At 37.4% G+C, this 27,272-nt stretch overlaps 1 protein-coding gene across 6 annotated transcripts in view; it reads right to left on the bottom strand.

Annotated features, from left to right (window-relative positions):
• Positions 1-134: 134 nt before the first annotated feature.
• Positions 135-27,272, bottom strand: part of USP46 (ubiquitin specific peptidase 46) — a 33,932-nt gene continuing 6,794 nt past the window's right edge. For 4 of the 6 annotated variants that reach the window (XM_064511161.1, XM_064511160.1, XM_026093652.2 and 1 more), the window contains 8 exons: positions 19,512-19,592; positions 18,498-18,711; positions 16,572-16,801; positions 12,099-12,175; positions 9,433-9,516; positions 8,948-9,145; positions 8,000-8,078; positions 135-6,784 (listed from right to left, as the gene is read on the bottom strand). In XM_064511161.1, coding sequence (XP_064367231.1) covers positions 6,683-6,784; positions 8,000-8,078; positions 8,948-9,145; positions 9,433-9,516; positions 12,099-12,175; positions 16,572-16,801; positions 18,498-18,711; positions 19,512-19,592 — 1,065 coding nt within the window. In that variant the 3' untranslated portion in view covers positions 135-6,682. Of the gene's footprint in view, positions 6,785-7,999; positions 8,079-8,947; positions 9,146-9,432; positions 9,517-12,098; positions 12,176-16,571; positions 16,802-18,497; positions 18,712-19,511; positions 19,593-22,673; positions 22,790-27,272 lie in introns of those variants that run through there. The other 2 variants (XR_010389068.1, XM_064511162.1) reach the window with 2 other exon arrangements.

The raw sequence follows: 27,272 nt of genomic DNA, 5'->3' as shown, positions 1-27,272 counted from the left end.
AAAGCAAGCATCAGCAGTCTTCCCACCTGTAAGTATACAGATACCCTACTTTCAGAAGCATGCTGTGTAATGACTAACCTCAATGCGCAGCCTTAGTCTGGCTCCAGCTGAATTCAAAGCAAGCCGAATGGAAGTAAGATCAGCCGGAGAGTTTATTTTATGTAAAATCTAAACACTTTAACAGGAGAAAAAACTCTTTTCTGATGTTACAACCTTCATAACCAACATGAGATTTATCTTACAGTTCAACAGATAGTGCAGGGTTTAATTACATGTAAATGATTAAAAAGAGCAATACTCAACTGTACACATACACTGTGTATAGTATGCTTTACTAGACACTCAGTATTTTTATAATGTGTCCCTGATTGTATGCCTAATAATTTTATTACCTCTTACTTCATTCAAAAACTAGTACAAAATATTGAAGCAGTTTTATTATGATCACATCTTTTTGACAAAGTAGAGAGGGTCCACATATTTACAAAAGGATATACATATCCAGAGCCTTAGACAACATTGCCATGTTTCCTCCTCTTCTTCTCCTTCCTTCTTCCCCCTGCCCCTGCACTCATTCTCATACGGCATATGGTGGCTTCACTCCTAAATAGCAAAGGATAAGTTACAGAGCTTCTGCCAGTGCTCTTTAATGAAAGTCACTGAAGCTAGAAAGCTGTCTCCAGGAAGAGCTCTTGAATCTGCAACATGGCTGCCCTAACACTGCTGTTACTGTTCAAACGAGAGTTGAGAGAGGAGTAGAAAACAATATGGTGTGTGAGCACAGTCTGTCCTGAGACATTGGCAAATATGAACACCATTGCAAATATGAAGCTGGTGTTTAAGCCCAGCCTCATGAAGGAATGCATACCTATTAATGAGGGTTGGGGCAGGGGATGCAAATCTTCCTTGATTCTCTGCTGTGGCAGGCAAGATGTTTTGGTGAACTGCAAAGTGCCTTCCCAAAGGGTTTGCTTCTGCACTTTGGAAGCCCTAGTAGAAGGGTTTATCTAGAGGATAAAGCACAAATTTTACCTGGGGTACAAGTTGAGGGTTAAAAAGCTACAGGCCAGCCCGGCTCCTCCTACAGACCTACTGTGCTATCACAGAAAAATCACTTACCATTTTGTATCATTGCATATACTGAAGTTGCCACCTGCAAAAGCTTTCTTCAGAATACAATCATTAGGCTGTTAAATTGACCCCTGTGAATGGCACACAAAAACTAATTTATTTTACACTGTGTGATGTCCAAGCCCCAATAACCCAACAAAGTGGAATTATTAAGGAACTATAGCAACTCTGAGACCGTGAATAAACAGAGTTATGTGCAATCTCTTATTAAACTACTCAGGTAAAGCCAGCAAGAAAATCTCCTAGGGGGTGAAGAATCATTAGTGTGTAAAAAGGTGTGGGCTTAGCCCAGATGGTCCCATCAGGAGGGCACATACCTCCTGATAGGTGTTACTTGACCTTGTATGCAAAAGGGTATGTTAATCTAAATGGTTCTTGTGGACAGGTTCAAGCAATCTCTTTGAAGTAATGCATATTAACTGGAAAGAAATTAAAAGGATGTCAATCAAGGCATCCCAAGGCCTATTTAAATATTAAGTGCCATGTTAAATTGTGAAGAAACGTCACTACTGCAGAACAGTTGCAATAGGAAAAAAACCCTTGTCTTTTCACCGACCAAAGAGAATACTACATCTAAAAAACTAAGAATAACCCTTAAACTAACAGCACAGAAAGTCAGTTACTTTCTGATATGGATACCACAGACAGTGACATATAAGAAATGTCCAGTAATTTTGATAGTAGGGGGGATGGCTTTATAACAACATTTATTCTACTTCATTATCTCTATCCTTTATATGAGCCCAAGTGGAGAGAATAAAGCTGCAAAGAGATTGCTCTCCTTGCTTGTATTCACACAATGGCCCAGAATCAATGCAGTTCTTAAGCTTGCTCACATTTGTTATTGTACCAGGCACAGACAAAAAACAGCAAAGGGAGCAATATATATATTATCAAGTGATTGACAGATAACCTTGTGTTTGGTAAAAAGAAGATTTTTTCCTGGGAGAAGTGGAGCTAGTCATTGATAACTGCAATAGGCAGATAGTTTAGTAGGCAGAGTGCAAGAAAGGCTGTCAAATGTACACGAGCAGTGCAATTCATCAAGAAGATACTGGTATATCAGCTGAATGGACAGACATGAATACTGCATCCTTGTTAGGCATGAACAAACACTTCCCAAATTTGGACCCCAACTGGTACTACAAGCCTGTAAGTGGAAATGGAAATTGTGTTGTAACTAGAGAAGTTGGATCACAAGCAAAATGTTGCAAAAGCAAAAGCAAAAGACAAAGGCAAAGCATTAAGCTGGCAGGAATTTCACAAGCTTGACATTGTTGCTTAAAGTGCTTGGGTTGATTACATCTATAAGAAATCAAAGTACATAAAAATTAAAACAGAAGGCTAATAATTTTAGCTACACGAGTTATTAAACAGATACAGTAACAAAATGAGAAATAAATTAAAACAAATACTGAAAAAAATACTAAGGTAAAGCAGATACAAAGAGAGAACCTCTTAAAAGTTCTTATACACATTCAGTAATAAAAGATGCTGTTCAAACTTCTCAGCCAGAAGCAACAAAAGAGACAAAACAAGAAGGGTCTGCTGCTGAGAGGCATCAACTCACTGGCAGCTGCAAGCTGTCAGTTCAGTGCCTGAGGTTGTAACACATGCGTGGATGAAATGTAATGTCTGAGGATAAAAGAAATGTGTGGTAGCACTTCAGAACCCACCATGGAGCATGAATTCCAGTTTCAGCTTAGTTAGGTCTTTAATATCTTTATTAAAGCTAATGTGAAGGAACACCTGTGGCTTTTTTTTTTCCTTTACTCCAACTGCTAAAGGAACAAGACATTAAGATGTTATCTACTGATCTGTAGTAACTTTAAATTATTAAAATAGAATCAACAGGAGTAGTTGTGGGACTCATTTCAACAGTGTTCTGCTTTCACTGATAAGGCTTCTCCATTGCTCCCCTCTTCTGCCTCCCTCTGCTCTGTCCCAGAAATAGAAATTACATAAAATCCTGACAGTCTGTTCTGTGAAACATAAAGGTTCAGGTCTGAGCTCATCCTCTAAGATAACTGATTCATCAGCACTGCAGTACTTCATTGGGTTTAGTGGAAAAACAGCACAGGAAAAAAATACTGTATTCTGTAAGTAAGAACATAATAACAAGATTTATAAATGGAAAATGTATCTCATGCAGCAGCATGTGAAACAAGTAATGAACTTCAGATATCCTTAGGCCTAAAACACTCAGAACCCAATACCATAAAACCAGTCATTTTAGGAAAGCACAGAATATTGTTAGACATCTGTGCTACAATTTTATTTTCTAGCTGCTAGCTGAAAAGCTTTGATTGTCCTAGATATTTTTCCATTCTTTCATAAGGGACTGTTAATCTATATGTAAGCATAAGAGAAAAAGGATTACATTTTATTTAATCAACTGAAATACTTTACATCATGGGATTGTTCCTGGGAGGATCCCAATTCTGCAAAACACTTGCAAATGCGCTTAATTTGATGTAGATGAGAAGTTGTGCTGACTGAAGTGGAACTATTCACATAGCTGTGACAGACAGCTTTGCTGGACTGGAATTTGTAGGCTGGAGATGATTTACAGAATTGTAACTACAATTTTTTTAGATCAAAAGAAAATGCTTCTTAAGTTAGCCGGTGTAAGCACAAAGTGAGTATCAGCATTATATAGTTTACAGACTTTACACACTTTACAGACTTTCCACGACTTTTTAGAGTTGAGGTCAGGCCACTGATTTTGGACTGGTGTGATATCACTGCCATAATCTTTTTGTGGGCTAGCACAAACTCCCGCTTTAAAAACCTTTCCAATACTTTGCCATACATTTTCCATCTCTTCTCATTTATAACAGAAAAGTTGGATACTTCATTTTTTAAAATGTTTTTTCATACTTTATGAAAAAAAGCTTACTCTAGTCATTTTGCTGTCAAATAACATACTGCAATTATCTGTATATGTTTTACAACCTAGAGCTGTCTTGCAGTCAGAGAATAACAAAAATTAATATCCTATGCTTTAGTTTTTAAATATTACTTCATTTTATTAACATTAAAAAAATCAATTCTCATTTAAGTCAATCCAAATATGAAAAGCATTTCCTAAAGTTGAACTGATTTTAAAATTATTTTAATTCAAAATTACTGTTCATACAAACACAAGCCCTAAACATTCAAATGATACATTTAAGATACATTTTTTGTTGCTTGTTTTGAAATTGAAGAATACTCTAAAAATGTCTGGCAGTAAACTGTGAAGTATGGATGCTCTGACCAACACTGGTTAATGCTGATCTAGAAAGTGCCTTTATTCACAACCAGGAAACATTCCTGTTTTAAAAGGCAAGTGATTACTATATTTTTTTATATGGAAATTCTGAATGCTCATGAATAAATCCATTAAAAAAAGGATTTGATACTAAACACTTACAGGTTTCGTTTTTCAGTGGAAATACTCATGGGCCTTGATGAGACCTGAAGTCTGCTGTAAGATGTTTGTCTTCTGTGTAGATAGAACATTTGCATTCCACCACTGATAAAAGAACTGGAATTGAATATCAGTTATGCTTGCCCTGAGCCTACATAACAACCTTCATTCATGTGAATGATCTCTGTAGACTACTGCAGTTATTCACCCAAGTCAGTACTCTAAGGTTACATTCTACTTCTGTTTTCTTGCATCAATATAATAACATGATAAATCTCAAATCATGTTAATGAAAAGTCCAGTTTTGTTTTTCCTTCAGTGTAAAGTGCTACTTTTCCTCGGTTTACAAAATTGCCATCAACAAATCCAACTGATCTTCAACTTATGTTACTCTAGAAGATAATATTCCATTTTCACCATAATTTAACAAAAGATATTTCACATTCACAGTAGTTTACAATGAAAATAAGCTTTTCCCTCTCCTACAGAAAACCAAGATACAAGAATTAGCTCTGCTTCAAAAAACATTTCTTGAAATGGAGTTTTTGCTGTAAAATGACAGGCAGGCTTCTGAAAGAAAAGTAGTATCAAAAGCAACATTGTCTAATAAATACAGAAAGAGAGTGAATTAAAATATAATACGTAGAAATAAATACTGTGAGATGAGAATATTTCCTTCTAAATACTAGAACCAGCTCCCACTCTCCTCGCAGACAACAAGAAGTTTTTGCTGCTGACTTCATTGAGATTGGAATTTGGCTACTGAAGTTCAAGAATTATATAAGGGAGTATAAGGGTCAAATCAAGAAAGCCAGTTACGCAGTGTTATGACTGCGTCAACATACTATTTATCCCTTCTCATACCCTGTTCATACTTTCTTCCACATTCTTTCTTTGCCAAATTCCAGTATGTGTGTACAGCAATTTTATTAACTAGTATGTGACTAGTGCAAGCCAAATTCACCCAGTAAAATCACAAACAGTTGCACTAAGACCTTTGATATTCTTAAAATCACGCACTTCTGACCCCCATCTGTTTTTGTGGTGAGCTGAATGGGTGGCCAAAATGCTGGTGATGATAAATACACAAGAGTATGTGTAAACTAAAGGTTGCTACATAATTTAAAAGGTTCTCCATGTTGCTAAGAAATGGACTGTGTCTTGAGAAATGCAAATGGGATGCTACAGGTATTCAGCAAACTGCAAGACTGAGCCTTCTACTATGTACTGTACCAACAACACATATTTAATGGGACTGTGTAATTTCAGCCCTAGTGGATACATTTTACATGAGCAGTGTTGGTAAGTCTGAAAACTCAATTACGCAAACAATGTATTGCATTATTTTAACAGAAAGATAAGCTCAATCTCTATAAATGCACTTTTTCTCTGTGTCATATGTGTCATCTCTCTCCTCTTATCCCAGTTCTCTGCCAGTTCTGAAATCTCACCTCATCTGTACTATCTCATGATAAACACAGTGACTGGACACACAATATTACTTAGTTTCACTGTAATCTAAATCCCTTTATGTGGGTTTTAGGCTTGGGGTTATGCACTTAAAGTTTTTCATAACCCAAAGCATAAATGATTTGGGAAGAGTATCTTCCTGCATTGCAGAGAAGCGTGTAACAAAATCCCCTATGCAACCACAATTCCAATCATAATGAAACAGATTTTTTTTCTTTACACTTAAAATGTGTAACTACACATCAGAATGTATTTAAAGGAATGCTTTGTAAGTCAACACACCCCAAAGCCATTTAGAAGGTTTTAAACAATTTGCCCTAAATGCAATGAACACTTCCATAAAAAATACTACTCTAGCTTGATTGGGTTTAATAGTTGACATCCAAATCTTATTATCTGTAAATGTTAGTCCATATAAATTCCACTAAAATCTGACTGCAATTAACTTTTCTGTCAGACTTAAAAAAAACCAAGCAACTCCCCTCTCCAAAATAAAGTTTCATGTGTCAAAAATGGTTATAGTCAACACCATATGGACCATTTAATAGGAGACAGAATATATTGTTGTTCAACCATACAAGATGTGGTCTGTGTAAAAGTCAGTTCACGGGGGTCAATCACCTTCCTTGCGTGCAGCATTGTGGTGCGTCATTGTCACAGTTTGCCAAGTCACTCTCTTGACTGATAGAATAAAATATAACCAGACTCAGAATTTTTCGATATGTCAGAGGTCAGACCATAGAATTCTTCAATAGCTTGAGCATCTATTTTCTGCAAAATAAACAAAATTGTTTAATGTATTGTTAGATGAAAGAAATATCAAACATGGATTAAATGGCTTTATAAATACAAAAAACACATTTAGTTATTTGTTTCAGGGTAACAGTTGGCAAGTTCTGTTGGCAATTCAAGCACTGAAAGGGTAATGTAACAGTTTAGAGGATAAACCCTACTGGTCTTACTCATGGAATATTTGTTCCAGAAAACCTAAGTGGTTTTGGCTTTTCCCAAAAACAGAGAGACTTTTGCAATAGCAAAAAAGCATAAATGTGACCTCATCTTTCTGAAAGGTAACAGAATCCCATCACTTAATCCTTGTACAGGGGACACTTAATCCTTTCATTTGGATTTTTATTTTCCTTGAATGACTCTTGCCTCACATGAGTCTGGCATCCTTTGTTTAGACCCACAAGTCATGTGTCATGAATAGGACTATTCCTTCAGTAGAGTACTACGCAAATGGAGCAAGGAAGATCATGCTTTGGATCCCTGGAGTGTCCACTAATACCGTAGCTTTTGTTTGGCACAAGTGTTGATCTGCATCAGCAAGATGGACTCCCTCTCTCCAGATAACGTTCTCACTTCTAATGTCCCAATGCTCCATTGGATTTCCTCCTGAGAAACCAAACTCAAGACCCAAGTTATGTCAAGGTGCCACAGTAAAGGGTTTGCTTAGGAACAAATTGCATTATGTTTAGACAGAATCTGTACCAGCTGTGCGCCAGATCCTGTCGTAATTTACATCCACAAAAATTCAGACTGACTGTAGAATCCAGGCTTTCTTGTAACTTCCCAATTGTTGAAAAAATAAGATTCTACACAACACTAACACAGTCCAATTTTGCAGAGTGATATTGCCAAGGTTTGCAAAATAGTCCCTGGATCTTTTAGGTTTTAATGAATTAAAATGATTTTATTAATTTAGATAACATTCCAAACTAAGCCCCTCAAATCTCCTATTAAAAACAGTTGATGTTGCACTGAAATGAAACACCCCCCTCTGACACTGGTAGGGTAAGAACTACAGGACTAATCATTTTGTTTCTAATCGTACTTCCTAATAGACCTGACCCAAATGCCACATTGCAGACAAACTGTAGCTTTTCAGACTACTAATCTATACCCAGATCTGGACCAGATTTTAACTCCAAATAGAGAAGAGAGCATAAAAACGAAGGCTGTGCTCATGACTTTCAGCATACTGACCTCTACAATGTCATCATCAAACAAGAGCCAAAATCCATGACTTTTCACAATAGTAATATAATGCCCCCGATTCGGTCCACTAAAAAGCAAAACAAACAAACAAACAAACCCCAAAATAATATTAGAAGATATTGTTGGGTCCATTTTGATAAGTCACATGTCCATAAGCAAGCAAACTGAATTATAAATATATTCTCTGAAGATGATAGTAAACCCACCCCGGTGCTACAGTAGACATGTTCTTTCCCATTGTATTGACTTGTCACAAAGTCTTCATCAACAAAAAGCTAAGTGTGTTGCTTTTTGTTTGTACTATGACAATTTGCAATTCAACCTACAGAATATTTAAGTTTGCTCATCGCAGGCATCAATTATTGCAAATATTTTTAAAACAACATAACTTAAATTTAAGGCGGAAAACAGGTTGGTATCAATCATGAACATTTAGTTGCAAACATTCTTTGAGAGGAGAGGAGAACAAGCCACATTCCTGGAGCCCCAAAGATTTTTCTGTTTATTTCATTCTCAACAATCCACTACACTTTAGAAGCTTTATTAAAGCTATCTTTTTAGTTCTCTTGACAGGATATTCAGGTGATCTGCTGGTAGGGCCTATGCTAACAACCTCGAGCCCTCACAGAGTCCTGGTTCCCAAGTTTCCCAAGTGGACCACTGAGGAGGGGAGTAGGTTCTGTTCTACTTCCTTTCTCATGATTTTAAGTCAATCTTGTGACATTTAGAGGCCTGAGACATGATTTCTTAAACAGATGCAGATTTACTATGAGAGAGGATAGCTAAGAGGCTCAGGCCCATGACACAGGCAAGTCTGTGCAGCAGCACAGTTTATGTCCTCCCTCCCACTCTTCTTCAATTTTGTCAGGAATGCCTCTGCTCATGAAAAGGATCTGGACCTGGCAATAGCTCTAGATATACATGAAAGCAGTTTACCTCCCGCAGTGAACAACAACAGCTACTAAGTCATACATCCGATCCAAGTTGACAGCATCACCAGATGTGTTGAAGAGACGCAGCTCCAGAGGAAATACTACACGATAAGACAGCTTAGTATACCTGTGTAATTGTTCCATGTACTTGAACCTTTTGAGGTGTAAGGCAAGAATCATTGGCAGCTTTTTTACTCTCATCCTGCAAAACCATGCGAATGTATATGATCAAGACCTGAGCTGTTCAAAGCCATTCTTTCTTCCTTACCAATTAAAGGCTTGCATTATAAAAGCACTTTGTAATTAACAATAGTCTATCAGCCTCAGTCTCAAATCTAAGAGGTGTGTAATAGCTTTGAACCTGTCTATAGGTTCTCTGGTCTACGCAGAGTGAGCATGTGGGGTATCTAGGTATTTAAATACTGAATTTTAAGGAGGAGGTTTATCAAAGGTCAGAAGGGGCATAGTGAATTACTCTTCTTCACTTACCTTTTCTGTGCCTCTTGTTTACTGCAGCAAGTTTCACAGTAGTATTTCTGTTCACTACATAATGTCTCTGTGTTACTGAAGTCTCTGTAAATAAATACAATTATCAGTTCTTAAAGGTTCTTTACACTTTTGCCCCAGTGCCACACGTGGCCTGCTGAACTGGAACCCTAAAGAGACACACAGGATGAAATCCTGTCTCCGCTGAAGTCGCATTTTCTAAAAAGTCTAAAGCAACTGTATTGAGGTTTGCAAAGGGACTTAAGGTATCTGCCTGCTGTGACAGCCCTGTATTAGGAGCTGAGGTGCACTATATAACACAGGGAGAGGGTCAGGTGTCTCAGAATGAGACCTACATCCAGGATCTCTTACATGTGAAAGGACAGCCTAGACTTCAGTGCAGGGAATCATTCAACCTAACGGTCCATCCAGTGCCTTTTTTAATTATCTTCAAAGCAGAACACTTAAGAACGCACTTCTGTCATCCCCAAATAACTCGTATTTTCTGGTATTCTTCTGGAAGATAGACTTGAAACCTCTTATGCAGAAGAAAAAAATAGAACTCAGTCTTCTGCATCCTCTAACCTCTGCACTGTCATGCAAAAGTTATGTGACTATACCTTCTTGCTGTCTATAAAGGAAAGTGTCAGCTAGTATAGCAGTTTTTGTAAATCCTGATCAAGTAAATATGCTTAGACACATTTCTCTATTGAGTTTTTGTAGTGAAAGAGGAAGAGGAAGGCCTGGCTTGATAGTGCTGCCCAGTTCACAGAGAAGATTTATCAGGATTCACAGTGCTGATACAGTTTGGAGCAGAATTTTAGGTAGCTAAGAAACTTAACTGCAAAAAAAAAAAAAAAACAAAAAAAAATAACACCCAGTAATTTTTTGGTCATCTCTACTATTTATTATGTGGCAGATAAGCAGGGGTTTTGAGAACTCTAAATGTGGACACAAGCATCTATCTTCCACTTCGGGCACACAGGTTTTCTTGTGACTCTGGGCTTTAAATGGATGCACCTAAATTACAGAAGTCACCTGTTGACCGCACCTACTACCGGACAGAGTTCTGAATTCCCAACGAATTCATACCCAGCAATAAACTCCCCTCTGCCATTGCAGTCCTTGTGCACTGAGACTGAATCCACATGTGCATGTACTCTGTACCTTTGCATAAGAGGGCCTTTTAAAAATGTTTCCAGGAAGCTTAACAACTAATTGAAATAAAAATTGGAGAAAGCTGAGGGACAGATAGTAACTTATGCAGAGCAGCAATTTCTAACCAGTTCACTAAGCTGTAAAAAACAGTCAGTGCTCAGTCTCCAGTAACTAAATATCATTAGAACCATAGAATAATTCAGATTAGAAGGGACCTCAGGAGATGTACACTTCAGCCTCCTTTTAGGCCTTGCATTTCAGTAAGATTTCAAATGCACTTTGAAAATCATAGGGAAAGGTAAGTAATGCTGACACAAACAGGTTCAAAGTAGTGACTACAGTGAAGAACTTAAAAGTGTTAATAACAAAAGCCTGCAGTACCAATACTGATTCAATTATCAGCAACCATGAACCAAGAACGAGTTAAAAAATAATGCACTGCTTTCCATAGCAGCTCTTCATTTTGCTCTCCTTCTAAAATCAGGCTCGCTACTGCAGTGTGGAATGCGTAAGGGCTAAGCACCACTACAACACCCTACAAGAGATTGACCTGAAACTGAGAAGGGGAAAAATGGCACTCAAAAATGCAATAGTTGTTGCTGAGTATGGTTGTGGTATCCACAGCAGGGGTAATCAGAAAAATCACTGCTTTCTGATTCAGGAAGCACTTAGTATCTCAGACGCTTTCTTTCTCTGTAATTCTCAGTTTGGTGTGAGATGTTAGACAACCGCTTCCTAGGCATTCCAGAATAACTGCTAAGTGCACTATCAAAATTGGCAGTAATTTTGGAGCTTGAAAAAGTAATTCGTTCAATTGATATTGTTAGCTTAGAGCAGCAATATATAGTCTTAAACCTAGATATCAATTTATTGCAGTCAATGCCAAGACTCCAGATATTTCAGATGTCTCAGGATAATCATCCATGCAAATTTTAAAATTTTTCTGATGTCTGAAGCATTTTTTTAATAGCTAAGAGTGTACTAAGAACAGAACTGAAACTTCAGATAAGTATTCTCCCTGTAATTTTCGGATGAGACACAGAATAAGAAGCTTACATGGTGAAAAAGTACACTTTTGAAATCTTTTGTCCTCTAGGGACTCTGGCCCTTATTCTGCAAAGCACACACTTAACTTTTAATATGTGCATAAGTCCTAATCAACAAAGCACTTGAGTAGAAGCTTAGAGATAAGCACACTTAAATCCCTTTGAAGCCAATTCTTATTCTACAGCAATTCTTCCAGGTGAAAAGGTGATCAATTATTTTCCCCAAGAAGGGATTCTTTTTCTTTTCTCTCAAATACACACATTGAAAGAGGAAGTGGGTAAAACAAAGTGCATTAATGCACATTTTGCCATTTGAGGACAAAATACATTGTACTGTCTTTTTCTTCTGCTTAGGAAAAGCTCAAATATATAACGCTATTCAACTTCTCTTTTCTGTGTCTACTAGACTATGAAAATTTGACAAAGTCAGATAGAAGTATCGGCACAAGAGATGCATTCATTTACCTTAGACAGTGTGTAATTGATGTGTTCTGCTCCACATCAACAGAAAGGTCAAGAAAATCTTCATCTTTGCTACTAACCTGTAGCAAAAAATATACATGTAAAACAGAGACTTAGTAAAAAGTCATACATCTAAATGCTGTTGATATCTGTGTGAAAAAGTTAAGTATGGAACAATTTCTGCAGAAATATATTACACAAACATAACTCATTTCAATGCTTTTAAAAAAAAGTCTAGCTCAGTGTTACCATATCCATCCTGTCATGTCAGAAGCCCTATCAATCCAGCTTTCATATCATTTAACTTCTGATTGTTCCACTTATCAAAACCCATCAACCATGGCCCTGTGACTGCAGTTTGCTGTTCACTAAATAAACATGACTTTTCCACACCTTCCTTTTGGAAGAGCTGGTTTTCAGCTCCTTTGGGACCTTTATGTTCTTATGCAAGAAGCAGCAAAGTGAAAAATACCTGCTTTTACATGTAAGGAGTGAATGCTTCATCTCTCTTTCTTTTATAAATTGTCCTAAAGCTCATGTCCTGGGATGAGCTTGAAACTGATAGCTTATGAATACTTCTGCCAGTTTAAGCTAAGCTGATACTGTACCACAACATAGGAAACTGAGCTTTTTAAAAATATATGATCAGGCACACACTATCTTGGTGTGAATGAATAGGACAATTATCATCCCCTAAATTAGCTGCGACGGATGCAGTACGTATGTTTCCTTGTTATGCAACATAGTTCTGTGTTTATTCAGCTCAGTTCCTTATTTTACTGGAACTTTATTACTCCATGTATTACATTATAGAAGCACAGTTTTTCCTCACATAATTATTTCCACTACTAAGAACACAATGAAGATATGTTCCAGGGTAGGCATCTGTTGAGAAATGTCATATTCAACCACATATTATGTTTTCTCTTCAATGAGCAGTCAGAAGGTAGGCTTTGTATTTCTGGTTGACACAGCTGCATTTCCTCATTGAATGTTGTTGCTGGTCAATCATTCTGACCAGGCTAAACAAAAGATTAAAGATAAAAAATGGCAAAGTGATGATATTTTACAAAAACATTTTGATTTTGCCAATGTTTTGATCAGAAGGAATAAGAGGGGAAAACTTCTGACAAAGTGGTTTTTTTCCACTTTCAGAACAACGGGTCTTGATTTTTGCCTTGAAAATGACCTTCCACTTAGAATGTTTAATTTTGCAGAAGGTGAAGTAAATATAAAAAGCCATTCAAACACATAATTGTTGTAATGTTTCAACTGAGCCAAAACATTTTTCTTAAGAATTCTCTTGCAGGGAGAATTATGAAACTAAATCAATTTGTTGCAAACTGGAAAGACAACAATTCTTAAAATCCTACTTGTGTCCCTTGCAGGTCACCTCCTTAAAGAGCTTCAGTCTTTTATGGCAATGATGAGATTCAGAATTAGAGAAATCTTTGTAATGTCAATTCAGAATAGCTGTAGTTTAACAATTTATAGAGACAGTCAGAAACTCTGAGCTCAGGCTTCTCCAAAATTCAAAGACATTCTGGCCTTTGGTTTTGTTTGGGACCTCCCACCAATCAATCTCAGGTATGACTTTTTCAGGGATGGCAGACATAAATAGATCCAGAAAGGTACTGCAAGTGAAACAAAGATCCATTTTGGGTCATCTCAAATCATACACAATACTAATGCTTCTTTAGTATCTAATCACTTTTTTTTGTAGATTAAAGATTGAATTAGGACAGGTTATCAACTGAATTCTAAAATTCAGTGCTTTCCCCCTTATCTATAAAGATAATTCAAGAAGGCCCTTAAGATGTAGAAAAGCCCTCATGTCTTTTTCAGATCACAGAAACTGTAGTGGAATTACTGCACCTGAACTAGGTCATATTCATAACAACCAATTCTGTTTGTAAAACTCAGAGCAACATTAAATGAACACTCCATATTTTGCCAGCTGTGCCTGCATTTCCTTAGGATAACCAGAAAACAGGATAGCAAAATTCAAATCAAGATCTTCAGTGCGGGGTTGAATCCATTGTTCTGACTTTGATCCATGTCCATGTTGGACCTGACCCACATCACTCATGCTTAGATTTCTCAAATTCTAGGGATATGGAAGTTCTGCACTATACTGAGCTCATCTTTGCATTACACCAGGGAACCTATAAACGCAGTGAATGTAGCCCTCCGAATCTAGGATGAAGTTTGATATTATCAAAGGTGTACAGAGGTATAAAGTACATCTGAATAAAATGAACAGCAACTCTTCAGGCAAAATCTTCTCTGAGACATGAGTCTACCCGAAGAGCACAGGAAACCACAAAACTGGCAGCAGTCACCTGCAGTATAAACATACAGCTAGAATTCAAAGATAGAGCAACAAAGCCTCACAGAACATTGTGTCTCTACTGCTGGAACCAAAGAGCAGAGTAAGTACTATTGGGTGTAGTGTGTATCAAGAAAGAGGTTAAATACTAAGTCTTTGGCGAAGTATAATGCTTCATCTGAGTATCACGAGGAGGTTAGGAATTTTGTTATTTATTTCAGCAAGCAGAGTATAAAACATCTACTGAAAGGGGAAGATGACCAGGTTGGAGCTAGAATAATACAGACCATACTAAAGGTAACCAGAAAACTGAATTCCAGCTGCATTCTTTGTAAGTGGGAATAAGAACTGCTAGGATCTAAGTGATTCTTCATGCACTATATATTTAAACTTTAGCAAAGGAACACCTTTTAATCCATTTTACTGTTTCCCAAAGGTTTCAAGAGAAAATAAATACAATAAAAATAGTACAAACTAGAAAAATATACTGAACATAGTATTTCTGCATTCAAAGGAAGTTACAGACAAGCCTTCCTACAGCAGCAGTACTTAGCAATGTTTTTTCCATAAAAGCTTAGTCACTTTGATTTACAAATAGGATATTGTGTGGTTTTGATTTTACACAAGGACACATCCTGCCTGCAGTACAGTTTGCCTGAGTAAACACTGGATATTAATTTAAAATTAGACCACATTTGTTTAAAAAAGCTTGTCAGCTAAAAAAACAATTCTACCCTTTCATCTATTTTAACTATGAAAAATAGGTCTTTTATAATTGAAAAAGATTACAGAAATAATTTTTGATCTCTCTCTCTCATGTTTTCATTTCAACAATGTTGTTCTAAACTTGGTCCAATCCCTTTTCTAGTGCTGACTATTGCTGTATCTCTCTCCTCCCCATCCAAAACCCCAAGAAGTCTTATCTTTTTGTTGGACTACAGTGCTATTCTTCATGATTACAAACATCAGAGTAGGCTCTTTTAAGCATTTGGTAGGACCTGGGTAGGAGTCATCTCACCTAACTTCAGCTTTCTAAAGTTAGGCATTTAATCTCAATTTGCTGTCTTAAGATGCCTTCTCTGAACACTTCCTTCCATCTTAATGCAGGTATTTTAAAGTTGTGTTTTCTTTAGATGAAGTCTTTGGTCTCAGTTAAAAACACGCACCACTCTTAGGCCAGATAAGTTTGCTAGCCCAATTCACAGCACTGCTGCACAAATAATTGCCACAGCACAATGCAAGGACAGCAGCATCATGGAACAAGAACAAGTTGCACGGAGCAAACAGAATACCTGATACTGCTGAAAACTGTATCATGAGCCAGCCTAAGACAGATGGAGAAAGCTTCCTGCTGCAGGTCCTTTGCAATCTCCATCGTCAACAGAAGGAGCTGAGATAGCCAGTTCATCCTTGACACCAACCTTTTACATAGCAAAGGTTAGGTGAGGTGAATTCCATTCTTTTTGCAAAGTCAGTTTCACTGTTCTCCCTGAAAGACAGGTTTTTCCTGTCTGTGTTGGTCTTTCACATAAAAGCCTAACAGAGAGAAACTTTCTTTTTCTTTTTCTTTTTTTTTTTTTTTTTTTGAAATAGGAGGATTCAATTGAAAACCATAGAAATTGATAGGGGACTTACAGTCAGATTTACTAATTACGACTACTTTTTACTCATACTTCAAACATAAGAGACTTCAAGCTGACAGCATCCTTTTTAAAATATTAGGAAGATGAAAAAAACATATGGTTTGTTAATAACAAACCTGTGGTATGTCAATCACATTTTAGGAATGAATTAACACAAATTCATCTTAAATTTTCACTTGAGAGTTATATGACTATCCCTGACTCATGCAATAATGATTCAAATATCTTTTCCTGAAGTTACAGTAAAAAGGTGGGGTATTAATTAACTAACAAGGGTTTTAACTGTAGAGATATGTATTAGGACAGCAAGACTTGGCATAAGTTAGCCAAGTAATGCTTAGAAGAATGTATTTTTAGAAAAGGATATACTCACTTCAAGAAGTAAAGTCTACAGGAATATCCACAATTCTCAGATGTCTGAAAAGATTCACATATTTATATATATATAATGTATCTACCTATTAATGGGCAAAACCCAAAAAACCCAACTATTGCAATGCTTACGGTTTCACAGTTCAAACATCTAGTTTCGTTAGTCAGTGTTCCCTGAAAAATCTCATGCACCCAGGTGAGTTCTTGTTTATTGTTCTCTTCAGCTTCATTCATGTTGCCATTTTTCAGTTTTCCATTTTGCTTTTCCTGTTTCTTCTCTTCCTGCAAAATGTCTGCGATGGTGTTCAGCAAGTAATTTAAAAACTCGTGCGCATCCTGCTGCATGTAGTTGTCAAAGAGATCTGCGAAGAGAGTCAAGATTTCTAAAGCTGAGTATATCCTTTCCTTCAAGAAAGCAAACTAAATTCATTATTTCTTTCCAAATACATGTACTGGGCCTTGCTCAGCAAAGTAATTAAAATCATACCAAAAAAAAGCAATTTTGCAGTCATGTTGACTTCAGTGAAGCTACTTTGAGGGAAGGCTTCATCTCACCTACCTTTAGCTGTCTAAAAGGCTAGGCTTTTCTTTGGAGCTAGTTTGTAGGCTCCCACTACAGTTGATGAAAAAAGCACAAGGGTGACTCATCCCAATCAACTATCTGTGCCTACGATAGGTGTGAGAAATCTAATGATTACAGAGGGAACCTAAATGAATTCCTTAGACTAGATGCCTAACTTTAGGCAACACTGACTCCCACCTATATATTCCAAGTTACTCAGACACTTAAGAACATAACTGAGTTTGGACAGTAAGACACTCGGCTGAGGAAATGGAAGGCGTTGGACACTGACATATAATAATAACACCATCTGAAAAAGCTCATTTTCCACACACAAGTCTGATGAGCACAGACTTGTCGTCTTCAATAGGAAATGCTTGCAGAAGGCGCAGAAAAATATCTCAATGGTGAAGTAGTACAGACTTTTTCTCTACAGAAAGCTTAATTTCCCACTGTGTTGAGGAAAAAAAGAATTTTCATTCCCAGTAACTGTGTACTTTTATCCCTCTGCTCCTGAAAAAGCCCATATGGATTTCCTCAGAAAATATTATTGCACAGACTCTTTGGCTTTGCAGTGTCTAGCCTGGACACATAAGCAAGTCAACCCACAGTGAGTCTGGCCCTAATTTAAAAAAGCTGAGAACATAAGAGGTAGGCCCTAAAAGTGATTCCCAACAGTGTAGGGGCATTTATCACTAGATGACTCAGAGTTAACTTTGTCACACTTTCAATTGCCTCCTCTGGAATGAACAGTCTGCCCATTTATATGCTGTCACCAGGAAGCAATTTATTCCAGGTGTTCGACTCATACTTTGTCTCTTTGTTCAAAGCTCCCTTGTTTCTAAGCACACCACCCACACTGACATGAACCCAGGCCAAAATCGAACTGTGTGGCAGGCTTCCTTATTTCAAGATGTTCCTCACATTCCTTAAAAAGGAATCCTACAAAATCAGACATACGCTGTTGCTAACTTAATGCTCAAAAAGGGCCCGATGCTTCAAAAAGTTAGACTGTGCCATTACTAAGAACACGAGAACTAGCTGACATGTAGTACACTGAACACACTTGCCTATCCTTCAGGATGTTTTGGACTAGTTGTGTCTGTAGCCCTCCTAGGTGACACTGCTTCCACACTGCCCACTGCCCACAATGTCTCTCTCTGTCATACTTTACAAAAAATAATAAAAAAACAAGGCAGAATGTGCAGATGCCACCCTGTTCCCACCCCTAGCTCACTGCTTAGTGCTGTCTGTCCCACCAAGCTGTGAAAACATCATTAAACAAACCACACACCTCAGGGAACTTACCAAATCTGGTATGCTTATTTCAAGCATAATACTACATACCCAGATACTGAAATGTTATTATGTAAAACCAGATGGTACTAAAAACAATTCACAAATTTAAGGTGAATAATCTGATTAATATGACCACTCTGCCCAAAATTTCCTGACCAATTAGTGAATTTCTAAAAGGATTCTGATTTTGCACGTACCATTCTCTTTTCGTAACCTTGATATGAACTTCTTTGGTGGAATAACTCCAACTTTCTTCTTCTGAGTAGCAATACTGTGGAAAAGATCTGCCAGGCAAGTCAAGAGATTTTCCTTCTTTTTCTGTTGGGCCTTGTATGACAACACATTTTCCCGAAACGGCCGGCAAAAATACAAAGCCTGCAGCACGGAGTTACAGTAGCAGGTGTTCCCAAACTGCCACATAAAAGTGAAAATAGTCTTAATCCCTGTGCATCATAATACAACAAGCTGCTTCATTCAACTTCCAGCTTCTGTGTCCCTGTCACATACCAGCCATTTTACCATGCAGCTGCTGTAGGAATATATTTCCACACTCTCCCTTGACACTTACACAGAAAAAAAATAAGGTTCTATAAATTAAGTAGGATATAAAGTAAAAGTTTCCATTAGTAAGAAATACATTTATTGGAGTGAGTCTCTCTGAAACTTGTTTCCATATACTGATATGTTCTTGTTGGGCTCCATCTTATTGCTCAGTAGCAGAATGACTAATGTTTCCAATGGGAAGAAGTACTATCTCAGTTTAATTTATGTGAGAGTAAAAAAGTGATTAAACAGTCCTTTCACTCATTTTCTCTTCAGTTATATAAAAAAGCTACTCCTGAGAGAGCCCATGATGCAGATTGTTGTATTTAAATGTGCACCTCCATCACTTCCTACTAAAAATTAAGAAAAAGACTGTCCCTCACATTTTATGGCTAAAATAGACTTTTAACTTCACTGAAGTCTAAGTTCTAACCACTAACAACATTAATAGAGCAGTAAGCTGTTTACACTGTGGGGTATGAAGCTATCTTCAAACATCTGATATAGTTTTGCAATCCATTTTGCCTAAAATTGGAACATGAGCAGCACTTTTTCAAACCAAAGCCTTAGAGAGGGATGGGGGGGGGGGGGGGGGGAAGGAAGCAAAGTTAAAGTAACACCAAAACTGTAGTTCTGTATGTGGTTTGCCTGACGAAAATGGTACTTACATTGACCAATCCAAAATAGTGCTCATTGATTGGAAACTGCTCTGGACCAATGTCTTTTTCCAGAGCAGAGGCATTGGTGCCCTAAAAAAAGAGGGAAGAATCTTGTTAGTCTCCATTTTAAATTAGGATTCTAAAATAAAGTCATGGACAGCATCAAGATAGAAATGTACATTTTCCTTTCAGCTACAATTAGCTAAGCTAACTCTGTCTTACTAATGGGCAAGCATGACATTCATACAAGCCAACAAAAATATTTGCAGTTCTAGGCAGTGGAGCAGCTGGCCTGACCTAGGCACTCTAGTAATGGTTGACTTGAAGTGAACAGGTCACAACAACAGCGGTTCTCCCCCCAGGAGCCTCCCCCTTATTTTTACTTCGTACATGAACAGCTGGATCCCATTACTCTCTTGTCTCATAAAGATACGTGTTGATCTTACGCAAATCCCTTAAACTTATCTTGGATCAACCGTTTCTAGATGTAAGGCAGGTTTTCTAAGCATCACTGAAACTCCTCTGAACCCCTTCTAATTCACCAGCCATTTTTAACATCATATGAACTTCAAAACAGCACCCAGTTCTGGCAATGGCATCACAAATGTTAAAAAGAAGCATAACATACTTTCTGTTTTGCTGTATCCAACATCAAAGAGTACACAAGTCCAAGCACTGCTACATCTCTCAGTCACTGTGTTGCCACTGTGTGGCACGCTCGGCTGTACCTTCATTCTAATAGCGAAGTTGCTTTCACAGCTGTCTGTAAGTGCAGTCTCTAGTGGCGCATGAGTTACCTTTGCTGTATTAAAATGTCCATTTTAAACAAGTTTAGATTATCAAGCAAGCAGGCTACACTGCTGCCAATGCCAGTGTCATCACTCCTAATCAGTCTTTAAGCATACAAGATCCCTATAGCACCTCACTAAAATGCTCCAGTTGGATGGGTATTCCCTATGTATAATTACTCAAGACCTACCAATTAGTCTATTTTTAATCTGCATAATTGCTTTACTGACATCATACACTGTAATTTCTTTACTGACCACGCTTTTCCGTATGAAGCATTAATATACTATGCCTTAACAATTTCCATCACATGTTCTAATTTCCTCAAGAGCAGCACAGTTTGGCTGACACATCTGTTTTCTCAAAAACATGTAAAATGCCACTGTAAACATGCCAACATATAAAAAAAATATCATTATCTTTTTGCTATTTATCAGCTGTACCATCTTTTCTGTAGTTTTGTATAAGGGTGAGGTCAAATTGCATTTACACAGGTAAATGTGTCTGACTTCTATGCACAAAAAATGTCTACAAAACATTTTTTCCCCTAATACTCTGAGATTTCCTCTGTTCTTGAGATTTATTCAATGTAACATTGGCCTAGGGAGCTCATCAGCCAAAATTTTCAAACTTGCTGCTAATCAAATTCAGTAGTTCTGATGTTCCTTCCCCATCCTCTCTCCAAAGCCTGATTTGTATTTCCTTACCGCACCTACCATCAGCGCTGCTTGCTATACTAGATTATTATTTCATGTCAACTCATCAAAAGAAGCTGATTTTAGTCAACAGAATCAGCAGTGTGAAAATCAGCACAGGTGCTCTTGGAGAATTTGCAAGCCTTGAAAGCAAAACAGCTCCCTTCAGGTTGGCAGCTTCCAAAAAAGTTCCAAAGATTTTGTATTTCACATCCCCTTCTCAGATCTGCTGCCAGTCTCTCTCTTTCTCTTGCAGATACACAGCTCATTCCTCAGCCCGAGTATACATGATTTCCCAGGTGTTCCACTCGAGACCCAAGTAGCTTATCTGCACAAGTCTCCACGTTGCAGGTAACTTAGTAGAGCTCAGAAGCAAAGCTTAAGGGATGCACTGTGCATCCTTATTGACTTCTGCTGACCCTCAGTAAGGAACTCATAAAAAGGAACGATCCACACAAAGCAATTATGGGCTATATTTCAACAGAGGTGGCAATGTCATAATTATGTAAGCTCCGAATGAAGATTAGCTTCTTTGCTCGGAGAGACAGCCTTCCCAAAGATGCACAAATTCAGCAGCTCAGCTGACTTTCTGAGAGGGAAGAAACTGATAGACATTGCCTATCTGATATGAGCAGTGAAGTAAACTGCCACTGTTACTCTCAAAACCTTGGCTGATGAAAGAAAAATATGAATACAGAAAACTACTGAAACTTGTGCAGAAAACCATCTTCATATTAATACTCATTGTATAGCACTCAGATCAAAGCAAAGATTTTCTTGCAACATATGTTTAGTGTTAAAATCAAGTTCCCTAAAATAAGAATGAAGTGGGTTGTTCTTCAGTTTTGCAGGAAATTCTTTTCCATACTAACAAAAATTCTCCCTCTGGAATTCATGAGAAATAATGTTTCTAGAAAGTAACATTCTACTTTTTTGTGACCTGTAAGTTAGAGTATGAGGTTAGACTAGCAGAAGGCAAGTGCTCTGCTAATTAATTACTTCTTCATTGCCCATTTGCCTTTCTGCAGGGCCAGGGTTTCTTACTCGAGAGGATGCCAGATGGTTTTGACGAATCTTTCCTAGCATTTAAATTTCCCTCTCTATATTATGAGAAATAACAAAAATCAGGATTTACCCGATGAAATTACTACTGAAAGCCAAATAAATCCATGATGTGCACTATCTAGATAATTGTCATCTAAAATTCAGGACTGCAATTGTTTTTCAACATGGAATCTAAAAATAACATCTATACTTTGCAATTAAGTTTCCAAAGGACATGCTATTAAAACAGCATATGATTAGTAAGAGCTCATCATAGAGCTATACCTTCCAGTCCAAAACCAGGCACTGGCTGTTGCAACTACACAACAAAGCAGTGTGTATCAGTTCCCCAGTGGAACAGTGAGGCTAAAATTCAGCCTTTGGGTAAGCCGACATAACTCCCATTGACATTACTAGTTTTACCTTCTTATATCAAGGTATCTCAGTCTGGCTTATTTTAAGGCGTCCAAAAAGATACTGTTGAATTTATAGGAAAAAGTGGAACAGGAATATAGGGAAGAAGCATAGCAACCTGCTGTTTCAAAGTAGGATATATTTCTTACCTGGGTAAAACAAAAAATCTAGGCGGACTATTTAGAAAACCCAAACCATGCCACACTGCATTAATTTATGCATATATTACCTGTTTTGCATAGAAAGGCTCTTCATGAAGCTGTTGACATGAGGGCACAAGGAGCATGTTTGGAAATTTTACAGCCAAAGTATACTGGAAATTATACACCCAAACCAGGTTTAAACTGGAGGAAAAAATGTTAGAGATGTGGTAAAGATGATTCAGAACTCAGTTCAGCTGACCACATAAAATAGGAAAAACACGTTAGCCTGTTGTGGTTAATCTACAACTACAATCAACCATGACTATTTAACATAGTTTTAAACAAGTTTGTCCTTGTTCCCACTCCCAGCAAGGGATTTTGATCTCTTCTGCTAGTAAAAACCTGCTCGAACATTTTTAATACAATCCTTTTTCTATGTTTTTAAAATGATCCTGTGCTTCAGCTAGAAGAAATATCCTACCACTGCGAAATCTATTGTAGTTTCATTAAAGAAAAAAAAAAAAAAAAGCAGGAGTTGCAGGACAGCCACAGACCCTGAACTAAGCAGAGCCCAGAGATGTAATTAAATAAACTGGAATCTGGGACTGTGAAATTCACACCTCTGTAGAGAGATAATAAAGAAGCACAGCTGCTTCTTAAAAGAAGAGGTTAATGAAGGAAATGCAACAAGTGACTGCAGTGGCCAGACCGCATGGGAACGAGAACATGGAAACTCCTCCTACAACATATTCTGTAGTGTTAGTGATCTTTGATTTCTTTGAACTTTTGCCATTAAATTCAACAATCAGGATTTAATCTTTAGTATTTCTTTTAACATACTCTTATAAAATGGCAAAGATAGACAGCTGGAGACTTAGCCAAGTTTGGCACAATTTGGACTAAACCAGGACTTCCACCATATCATCATTCCAATAAGCGTTCAGGCCATGTGACCTGGATTTTTTCCTCTAATTATTTTTCTCTAGGACTTCTTATGGACAGGTCAAACAGAATTCATTTCAACTGAAATTTCTGATAAAGTAATGAAGAATTTAAGTTGTGCTTTGCACCAAATGAAAAAGGTTAAGTAAAAAACTCCTGTTCCTTTGCACTTTAGCATGTAAACAAAACAACAGTGCAGGAAAAAAGTCAACAGATAAGATCATTAAATCAGATAAGAATATAAATTGTATTGGACAAGGCGAGTTGTCTTGTTCATCTGCAAATATGGAACAAACAAGGAGAACTGTGGAAACCTTTTGTAGCTGTTATATTGTCTCCTATTTCGGTCATAAATTTCTTTAAATTACAGCATTATTTAGTTATTGCAAATTTTACATGTGCTTTGGGGAGAATAACTAGCCTCCTGTCTTCAAGACGCAAGGTATTGTGGCTTTTCAATGATGCAGTCCAGGTGGTTACAGAAAAGGTCAATTAGCTGACATACTTGGAAAAAAAGGTTTGGATCCGCCATATGTAGAGACACTTTCCACATATGTTCCCACCGGTACAGTGCCAAAAAGTAGGTTTGTAGTGAGATATCGAAAAATATGTCTGTTAGGTTTGGTCTGACTTCTTCATCAATGATCTAGAAGAGAGGGTAGCTCTAGTCATGGCATGAGAAAGGACAAAGCGCTTGGTTTAAAATAAATGAGTCCAGTAAAGAAATGAGAAGGTTTCCTAAGTCATCTGTGGAAAACCTATCAAACAGGTATTCTCCCAATAAACAGAAACACAGTATGAGTGACTATCAAACAATAAAATAGAAAACAGGAAACAGCAAAGACATGTCATCACAATAAAAGCTAAAAAATATAAGAGAAGACACATGCAAAATTGAACTGTGAAAACAGAGATTTAATAAATATATAAAGAGCAACTGATGAGTGAAAGGAGATGGCAGGTCCACAAAGAAGGGCTTCAGACCATATACAGCTGCAAACTAGATATTTTTGTCTTAGTATTCAAGGAAAGTGAGAGCAATGTGCTAGAAATAGAGTTGTTTCCTGGAGGGAGAAAATGAAAACTTAAAACAAAATAAGGGTGATGTTAGGGCTGCTAGAAAAGAACCTAGAATAAAAATAGAAATGGCTTCAGGGCCAGGCAGCCTGAGTTTCAGAATTTTGGAAGACACAGCATATGGGAGCGAAGGGAAAAGGGAGATAGAGAAGGATGTGGCAGGCCTCCTGGCCAACAAATGGCAGTGATGGATAACTGGAAGGAGAGGAAGCAACTTTAAATAAAATTCAAACTCAGCTCCCAGAAGCAACATGAAGAAAAAGAGAGTAAGAAAACAGCAAGAGATACCATATCGCGCTACAGAGGTGCAAGTGTTTTCAACAGACACATCACCTGTCTTTCCTGGTGGACCCCCACCTCTCAGGGACAACCTCAGCTTTCACAGGGGTTGGAATAGCTGAACCAGCTATTCCAGCTGAACAAGGGCAAGCTGGAATTCATATCAAGCATCTCAGCTCTCCACAAAACAAAGACACTCTGCCCTATTTAAAAAAAAAATCTCAAATTTTGGGAGACAAAAGCCAATTTTAGCTCGAGGAAGATATTCACTGTAGTTTGGAGAGAAAGAAAAAGTCTCCACAATGCAATTAAAAACATGTTCCTGTTTCAGTCAGCCTGAACAGTCCCCTGAAAAAGTTTGACCTCTCTCTTTCCACTGATTCTAGAAGGATTTTATAAGGACTAGCATTTCTAAGATCAACATACACGTTTTGAAATACATCTCTTTAAACCGACATCCTAAATTGTGATGACAATAAAGGTGACAATGATACATTCTTTTGCTAAATAATGTGTGTGTGGGGAATAATCTAAACCTTACAGAGCCATTTATTTAAGAAAAGCTACATAGGCTCCTTCCAAATTCATAGAAGATAAATGTCAAGATTGAAATGTTTCTGTAATTTTTAAAGTTTCATGAAAACGTAAGTTCCACAAGATGATTTCATTTTGCCAAATGAGCTTTTCCATACAAAGAAATGTTTTAGTCTTCCTCCAACAGAGCTTCTTGGGGTTCTTGTTCCCACAAAATAAAAGATGGAAGAGAGGGTGCTATAAAAATAGAGGGGATCATAGCAGATAGTAAAAGCATATTGACAATCTAAATACCACTGTATCATCATATTTCTTAAAGAAAGGTGATTTAAAACAATGTATCTAAATGAATTATCTTTGTGCATTTCTCCAAAGAGTGTTCTGATCATTATGACAAATTCTAAGAGCTTGCAAGGAGATGTCTAACTTGGTTTTTGCTGGATGCACTGAACTATCTCTAATCACAGATGCATATACCATAAATAACTTCAGCTCTTTCACTGTGTTGTTACCAAGAAACGGATGAAAACTGAGATGTCTAAAATCCTGAATCACTTCAGCACTTTGTGCAAGATTTTAAGGCACTCAATTTTATATAACTTTAAAAACTTGATTTTCTGAAAGCACTAAGAAACCACATATCGGAAACAAGGTTCTAGTGAAGTGTTACAAGTTCAGCATCTAAATTCATGGATAATTTTTTAAAATACTGACTTTTAAGTTTATGTGATTATTACCAAACCAAAACTCAATATTCACCCAATAGCCTGTCTCCATTCCCAAATTAGCTGTTCTTAGATTAGTGGCATCCAAGCCTTAGCTGGAACAAGTAGCAATTACATTCTCTTTTGACCAATTTCCTTCTTCAGAACACATAATCTCAGGATGGCCTCACAAGTGAAAGAGACTGAAGTTTGCTTGCAGAATATCATTTCTTCGATAGCATTTTTTACTGAGCCAGCCAGACTACATATGTGGTACCTCAGAGCATTCTAAGGGCAGGGCACCTTCTAGACTCCATCATGGCTGCACCAGCTGGAGCACTCTTTAATAACCTGGAGGATAAAAGATTGATTATCTTCATTAAATCTAAAGATAATAAGAATTGTGAGGGCTGTTGGAGAACAGACTTAGAATTCAAAATGATCTTTGACATACTAGACAAATGCTCTAAAAATTGTTGAAATTCAGTCAAGATAAATGCAAGATTCTGCACATAAAGAGAAGAATCAGCTGTACATATACAGAATGGGAAACATCTGACTAAGATAGCAGTTTTTTAAAAAATAAATAAATAAATAAAAGGCTGGAGACCATAGTGGTTTATGAGTTGAAAAAGCATCAACCATACAGTGCTATGTCAAAGAAAATGCAGACAACATAATAAACTTCTTAGAGAGAGCAGTCTGCAGAGTGCTTAAAGTAACTTTCCTGTTTAACCTCTGACTGGTAAGACTTCAGGCAGGACCTTGTGTCCAGGTTTGGGTGCTAGGCTTCAAGGAAAAGACAGTCCGAAAGAAGGCATGAAGAAACGAACTGTGGAGAAAAATGACCCGTAGAAAAGGGCTGAACAGGGTTGTTTTGCATAAGGCAGAAAAGATTGAGGGGAGGCATGAGAACATTTTCAAGTATATAAAGTTTGTTAAAGAAAGGAAGGAACTAGTCTGTTCTCCATCTGAAGCGTGAATGGCATGAGAAGTAGGAAGCTCAAACTACAGCAAGGTAGATTTAGAAAAGACATCAGGAAACTTTCCAGTTATAAGGACATTGAAACATTGGTTAGACCACCTAGAGAGATGTTGAAATCAGCACCAACGGAAGTCTTTAAGTTAGACACATGTCAGAAAAAACAT

The sequence above is a fragment of the Dromaius novaehollandiae genome, chromosome 4, assembly GCF_036370855.1.
Source record: "Dromaius novaehollandiae isolate bDroNov1 chromosome 4, bDroNov1.hap1, whole genome shotgun sequence".
Lineage (NCBI taxonomy): Eukaryota > Metazoa > Chordata > Aves > Casuariiformes > Dromaiidae > Dromaius > Dromaius novaehollandiae.
Note: the sequence above shows the minus strand (reverse complement) of the source record. Positions and strands in the feature narration are given on the sequence as shown.